Consider the following 8,398-nt stretch of genomic DNA (forward strand, 5'->3'; position numbering starts at 1 on the left):
GGGAAAAAAAAAAAAAAAAAAAAAAAAAAAAACACATCTTAGTAAAATCAATACCTTCTCAGCTTCGCATCGAAGCTAAAACTAAGCGAATGACAGAGTTTATCATAACTAAGCCAAACACAACTTCTTCTTCTGAGGTTAGTACAGTTTTACAATTACTATACAAAGAATAAATATTACTTAAAATAATATATTTTTTATACTATTATACATAATAGTATATAATAATATGTATATAAGTTAGGTAATTTAAATAATAAACATTACAATTAGGTACAGATTTTAAATATTTTTTTTATTTCAGTCATATCAAACTGCTCTACTGCCTCCACCAGTAACTATCGCCGAAACCCCTTCACCTCAAAATATTGTTGAAGAAACAAATGAAGGCTTAAATTTAGATCTAGGATTACGGCCTGAAAATATGACAGGATTAATAGATTATTAGGCAAAAGTAGGAAGTTCAAATTTACAAAATTGTTATGAAGAATTATTTATACAAAAATCAAAAAAACAGTTTGATGTGAAATTTACACGTAATTGTAATAAATCATTGTTAGAGCGAAAAACTGCCAACGGAGAATTAATTAAGCGTTCNTTTGAGCGAAAAACTGCCAACGGAGAAATAATTAAGCGTTCATGGTTATGTTTTTCGCCATTCAATGGTAGTATTTTTTGTTTTGTTTGTAAATTAATATCCAAAACGCGCAGTCAATTTACTCATGGTCGTTTCTGTGACTGGAAACATGCAGATAATCGATTAATAAGTCATGAAACTTCCAAAGATCATTTAAATTCTGTGATAAATTTAGCTGTTCGTTCAAAAGAATTAGGCCGTATTGACAATGAACTTGTCAAACAAAGTGAAGAGGTAAAGAGTTACTGGCGTAATATAATCAAGAGACTCGTAAGTGTTATAATATTTATATGTGAACGAGGTTTAGCATTACGTGGTAAAAATGAAATTGTCTGTTCGCCTAAAAATGGCAATTATCTTGGAATTCTAGAGCTGTTAGCTGAGTATGATAATTTTCTTAAACAGCATATTGAAAATCATGCAAATAGAGGAAGTGGGCACACTAACTATTTATCTTCTACTATTTGCGAAGAATTAATGGAAATAATGTTTTGAATGAAATAATTTCTCGTATAAAACTATCTAAATATTTTTCAATTTCATTAGATTCGACACCTGATGAAGGTCATATAGATCAATTAACGTTAGTTTTTAGATACCTTGAAAGAGATACACCAGTGGAAAGATTTTTAGTATTTATGCCAAACCAAGGCCATAAAGCTCAAGATATGTATGATGGTTTAATAAACTTTTTAAATAAATATGACTTAAACATAAAAAATTGTAGAGGCCAATCCTACGACAATGCTGCTGCAATGAGTGCAAAGTATAATGGTCTCCAGTCATAAGTTCTGGAAAATAATAAACTAGCTTCCTGGATTCCATGTGCTACTCATTCATTAAATTTGGTAGGAAAAGCAGCAGCCGAGTGTTGTACTGCTGCTGTTCAATTTTTTGATTTTTTAGAGCAGTTATATGTATTTTTTACAGCATCAAAAAAACGTTATGAACTACTAGTTAAAGCTCTAAGTTTAGAAAATACCAAAACTCGTATCCTTGTACCACAACGAGTTAATACTACACGTTGGTCATGTAGATCTGATGCAACAAAAGCTCTTATGCTAGGCTATAAACAATTTAAAAGTACTCTAATTCAAATAGCTGATGACTTTGAACAAACAACGGTGCGATGCAAATTATTTATACAACAAATTGTGTACACTTGAAACTGGAATTTACACGGTTTTTTGGAATAATATCCTTAAAAGAGTAGATAGCACTAATAAATTACTACAAGATCCGACTTTAGACCTTAACACTGCAGTTTCTCCTATTAAGTCTTTAAAAAATTTTGTTCAAGCTAAACGTGATACTTTTGATCAATATGAAAAACAAGGAGCAGACATTTCGGTAACAACAGATTATTTGAAACATCGTAAACGGCAAAGAAATATCCGTCTAAATCCAATAGATTCTCATGAAACACCCGGGCTAGATTTAATTTCTTCTCGAAAATTCAAAATTTTTTACCTGTTATTGATACTTTTATTTCTAACTTGGATAAACGAGTGTCTGCTTATGAATTGGTATACCAACGATTTGGCTATCTTCGAAAAATAGAACAACTAAGTAATCAAGAAATTGAAGATGAAGCAAATAAACTTGTTAAAATTTATCAAGATGACATCGATGAACACTTTGGAAACGAACTTATTCAATTTAAAGAATTTTATAAACATTTTAAAGATGAAAACAGTGAATTTCACAATATTAGTCAAGAACATTTAATGTATAAAATATTAATTAATAAAGAAGTAAAAGATTGTTTTCCTAATGTTGAAATAGTTCTTCGTATTTATCTTGTTTTAATGATTACAAACAGCAGTAGTGAAAGATCATTCTCTAATTTGAAACATATAAAAAATAGATTGCGTACTTCTATGGACAGAGACAGGCTCAATCAACTAGCCATAATGAGTTCGGAGTCTGATATTTTAAGAAAACTTGATTTTCAAAACATTATTGATAATTTTGTACAAATGAAATAAAGAAAAGTTCCAGACATTTAATTTTAATTATTTGACATTATTATTTTTATAATTTTTTTTTTAATTTCTTACACTTAATATTAAAATAAAATAACTTATACTAATTTGATTGTTTTTATAGGTATTTATTATTANTAATTTGATTGTTTTTATAGTTATTTTTTATTAAATAAATAGTTAATACTTAATTGGTACTACTACTAAATATGATAATAATTGTTATTTAATAAGTAAAAAAATATATTTCCTGGTTTATGTATAAGGGGCCCCCACAATATATGCCGCCCAGGGGCCACCACATACCTAAGTCCGCCCCTAAGCACAGTGGGGTTGCGGCACAGTGTGAGAAGGACATAGTTGGGACTAGTATAGATGATATCTGACAATCATTAAAATCACTCAGTCGCATTCATTTTTTGATATAAATGGCAATTTAAGCGGATTCAAATGTTAAAATTAATAATTAATTAAAAAAAAAATTATTTTTTCGACTTAAAAAAAAAAAATTTACCACCACCGGCCGTTACATGACTGTACGTGAACTTTTTTTTTCCACTAGATTACCGAGGTGAGCGACGTACGGTTGCCGAGTCGGTAAAACTTGTGTGTTATGCGCTTAGGGTACAAGGTTCCCACTCGCGTATGGCAAGGAATTTCTGCCCTGAACTAATACCTAACGGTAGTTCCAGGGCGGCCGACATTTTGTCGACAGTGTGAAAAGAAAAAAGACTACCGAGGTGAAAAGACATACTTTTGTTGTCCATGTTTTTCAATGGTAAAAGATTCACGTTTCTGGCTTTTATTTTTGTTGCTAATTTTGTTTTGTTTTTTTTTATTAATCAAACGAGATGGTCTGCTATCATCATCTACCATACTTGGATGGATCAACCCGATTGATAGTCTTTTTTTTTAAATAAAACGTTAAGCTATGATGGTGTGAGCCCTAAATATGGCAGTTGGTGGGCCAGCAGTTCTGGAGAAAATTGATCAACCAAAAGTAACCCCAAAGACCTCCTTTATCATTTTTTCTGTCTTTTTAATTTAATAATAAGGCACGTTCTTTTATATAAATATCAGTATAGTTACAACCACGAGCGTGTAACTATCGCACTCTGAAGATGGACTCTGCAACGAGACCAAAACGTCAGATCTTAATTGAAAACGTGGATAAATCCGTAAACATTTCAAGCGAGCCTTCTGTTTTTTGTAGTAATTTTAAACTAGATCTAGTAATTTTAAAACCTAAAATTGTTTTCTCTTGCTTGGCTCAGTTAGTAGTTCGCTGTTTAGTATTCCCCTGGCAGTGGGTAATCAATAAACCCATACTAAGGGACCAAACGTTACACAATATTTAGAATACGTATTATTAAATATAAAAAAAATTGCTAAATAAATATCAGTATATATTAATTTGTATATTGAATTATTAATTATATGTTAATAATTAATCATTGATTTTATAAGTTTAGGAAACTACTGAAATTTGATAATATAACATATTATAGTGTAATATCTCATAATATTTGATCATATTAATATAATAAAATTTTAGTGTTTGACACGGCAGGCACTCCGTCCTGTTTTAGGCGATCGTTCACTCGCGTCTCTCTCGATATCAACCGTCCACCTATCAATATGTCAATCGGTCGGTGGTCATTGTACATCTCCACGTCTTGATACAATGATAGAAATTTCAAATCAAATTTGAAAAATAATTTATTGATAATAATGTTTGCCGTCAGACAAAATTATGTGCATTTGAAAAGTTTAAAATGATATGCATTTAATAAAATAATACTTAAATGTATTAAAAAATTAAAATTAAACAAACTCGCAAAATATATTTATTTTTAACTAATAATAATGCTTTAAGGATTTGTATTCAAAACAGTCACTTAATAAAGGTTTCATTGACAAAATTAGGGCTATTTATTAAGAATAAAAACTATTATTTTTTAAAAAAGATATACATTTTTATATTTTATTCTAGGTTAACTTAATAATATTGGTATTTAATAGTAAATACGTTTTAAACAAAAAAATCTTATTATTCGAGTTACCTTTTATGAAATAGAAAATACTATTATACTACTATATAATGTTATTATGTAGCTTTTATATTAAAAGTGATACCAACCATTTAATTATTTACAAAATAAAAATAATATCAACATTTTTTTTGGATTTTTTAGTTTCATTGTAATTAACTATATTTGATTTAATAACTACATACATATTTAACTAGCTCATAAAATAGAAAATTATCAAATTAAGAAAATGCCTAACCCAATTTTTGAACCAGTATTTCGGGAGTTATTATTATTTAAAATATATACAAATAATACTGTAGATGAGATACTAGTTATGACTATATTTAGATTAACATTTTTATACCTTGTCAAAAAGAGGCCGATAAAAGTTTAATGAAATATTAATTGTTGTTTACAATTATTTTAAGTTAAAATAAAGATGATTAAACAAAGGAAATAGTAAGTTAAAAGCTCTTAAATAAAAATATCCAACTTTTTCGAAATTTTGGAAGAAATTACACAAAAATTTTCCCTGTATTTACAGGAATGTTATATACCTGTAAGTAAAAATAAATAAACCTAAACTGATCTAATTTGTAGAATTTAATAAAAATCAGTAGATATATTAAGTTTAATTATAGCTATAAGAAGTAATTAAATTGTGTGTTTTAAAATTATAACAAATCAAGTTCAGATTTGTTTGAAGAAAAAAAAAGTCTAGCATTACCAAGCAAATTTTTACCTAAAAAAAAATAAATTATAACATTTTTAATTATAAGTTTATTGCAATTATTATACATAAAATATTAATTATTTGAAAATGAAATTTCCAATACAATCGTATATATTAAGTTTCATAAAACTACATTGATAGTTGTTTTTTTTTTGTTATATATTAACATAAAAATGCGTCAACATCCATGGATAACAAACCAAAAAAAAATATCAAAATTGGTAATTATAATAATAAGTTATTGTTTAATAAGGTAATACTAAAGAAAATATTTTTCAATTAAAATAATATAAAATGAAATGCATAAGAAATGTTTATAGTTTGTAGGTTACTGGCTCAAATATTCAATTAAAATTATTCCTTTTAAATGTACAGAAATATAAAATAGTAATTAAACTGGCGTAACAATACAGTATAAAATTATTGAAGAAATAATGAATTAAATACAAGATATTTGGCTTAATAAATTTAAATAAGTGCTAAAGTTGAACAATAAAGACTAGTTTCATTCGTTGTTTGATAGATGGCTTATCATTAGTCAAGTAGATCAAATTAATATAAAAATATTCCATTAACCAGTTGTGTAGTTAGGGTTTTTTATCTGTGTATGAAATAATATTATTTAAGCGCCTATAAAAGGAAGCCAATTTTTCATATATCATTAATAACAACACCGTAAATATGTACTAAGGAATTATCTTATCATGTATTGCAGTAAGAGGATAACCGAATATTTCAATAAATTCTCGTTAGAAAAGTTAGATGTATAACTTACACTAGAATTACCTGCGACACTGATTTCACTAAATACGTTTCGTCGAGTAACCTGTTTTATATAAAACTAGGGCAGAGTGGTTCACCAATGATAGAATTCCTAGGCGTAGTCGAACGACCACTAGGAAACAATTATTTTACTCAGTATAGTCATTAACGCTATTTTCCAATATTGTGTTTATCTTGCAAGTAATCGACTGGTTAATGATAAACAGATCACTCTGTAAATTATTATTTATTTAATTTCTTAAATGTAATTAGTCTAAGTATAGAAACACAAAAACACAGCACTCAACTCTTTCCTTAGTAAAACACTAGTTTAACTATAGTTGGCTGATATTTAATCAACCTTCTGGTTTATTGGCTTAAACATCCAAAATGGATCAGAACCATTAGAACAAAATCTAACCAATAAACATTCATGTTGATAAAAATCTAGTTTAAAACTATTTAAAAAAGTTGCTGTTTTTTCTTATCCAAAAGACCGATTTTATTATACAAAAATATAAAATAATTTATATAATTGTTAGATTGCTATGTGATAATTGGTTTAGTTACACATATTAAATCCATGTTGAAGATCACCTTCTTAGCTCCAAAACTAGGTATTTATATGAAATTAGTCATATATTTCTAGGATTGTCAATTTACCAAAAAAAGCTTTTAGAATAATTGTAAAATATTTTTTAAACAAATTTAATAATTTCATATTTTAATAGACTCCATTTTCTCTAATGTTATTTACATAATTTATAAAAGAAAACAAAAATATGTGTAAAAAAAAATTGTTTAATAACTAATATTAATATATAAGAAATTTTATACTATCAAATAATATATGTATGATTATATTATTCTAAAGTCTGGTGGCAGTAGTTGTATACAATACAAAAATATGTTGTTATAATTTAGATAATCACCTGAAATAAAAAAAGTCACACATTATTTTTTTAATTAAATAGACAAGTATAAAAGTAATTAATTTAAAAAAGTTTTACACATTTAAGTTTATTAAAAAAATACTATAAAGTTTTCGTTAAAATTTGAATTACACTTTATCACCACACCGTAAAACATTTGTTATTGAATTCAATTTTATTTATGATACATTTTCCTGGAATTTGATGCCTCAAAAGTGGTCAAAACAAATTTTATAAATGCATGAAATCCCTGTTAATCACCCTATTCTAAAACATAATTTATACAACATATTGTATCCTAAGAACACACAGAATAGCTTATACAAATACTGGAAAATCAGAAAAATCTTAGTAATTAAAGAAACATTTATTTAAGTCATTAAAAACTTACTGCACAATAAGTGGTCCATTTTTATAATTTGTTTTCTTTAAAGCTTCTTTAAGTTTTCCTTTTTGTTGCATTATTCCACCAACTGATGAATTAGCAACATTTGTTCCATAAAGACTGTTGAGGACATGAGTAAACCCTTTGACTGCTCTAGCACTATTTATTTTAAACCTTTGTAAACCAAATGCTTGAATTGCTTTTGACATACCAAACACATTGGATTCTATCCAAACTGATCTTTCTGCAACTGTCGTACTTGGATTTTCTTCATTTACTTTATATACAACTTTTTCAGTAACACCCTTATCAATAAAAAATAATGATATATTTAAAAATTCATAACAAGACTATATAAAGAGAAGAAAGATTGGTTGTCTTAATTCAAAATTGTTTTTTTATTTTATAAATGACGCGCTTAAAATACAAGAAGTATAAATGACATTTTATTAAATTATGAAAAAATTGGATTCTAAATTTAGATTTTCAATTTACCATGTAAAAATTATAATTTAAAATTAAAAATGTTAATTTTAAATAATACTAGGCTCCGCCTAGCTGGGGCTCCGCCCCAGACCCGGGGCCCTTCGAGCCTTACGCGCCTTCGGCGCGTAAGGCTCGAAGGGCCATCATCATAAGTAGGCCACTGATTCCGGTAGAAGTACCCGGCTACGCCGGGCACGATAAGTGTTTTTCAGAAGAAATATTACTTCAGAATCAGTGAAAACTATAGAAAACTATATCTAAAAATGTTATTATTAAAATCAGGAAAATTCAAAAAGAGAATATAGTAAAATGTATTGGGTATAAGGTTGAAGCCTCTTAATGAGGTATTCCCTTTAGGCCTATTCAAAAATTATTTTAGGAGGAAATTTAATATTTTTTACTTTGTTAAACATGTTATAGAAATTTTTTTGCTAAAATTAAAGTA

At 27.3% G+C, this 8,398-nt stretch overlaps 1 protein-coding gene across 1 annotated transcript in view; it reads right to left on the reverse strand.

Moving 5' to 3' along the window:
- Positions 1-6,931: 6,931 nt before the first annotated feature.
- LOC126908102 (PRELI domain-containing protein 1, mitochondrial-like) overlaps positions 6,932-8,398 on the reverse strand; it is a 7,441-nt gene continuing 5,974 nt past the window's right edge. Inside the window, exons 4-5 of the mRNA XM_050689987.1 lie at positions 7,474-7,772; positions 6,932-7,082 (exon numbers count right to left, since the gene is read on the reverse strand). Of these exons, the coding sequence (XP_050545944.1) occupies positions 7,079-7,082; positions 7,474-7,772 (303 nt within the window). The 3' untranslated portion in view covers positions 6,932-7,078. The remainder of the gene's footprint in view (positions 7,083-7,473; positions 7,773-8,398) is intronic.

This window comes from Daktulosphaira vitifoliae, unplaced genomic scaffold (assembly GCF_025091365.1).
Source record: "Daktulosphaira vitifoliae isolate Bord-2020 unplaced genomic scaffold, ASM2509136v1 Scaffold_5, whole genome shotgun sequence".
NCBI lineage: Eukaryota > Metazoa > Arthropoda > Insecta > Hemiptera > Phylloxeridae > Daktulosphaira > Daktulosphaira vitifoliae.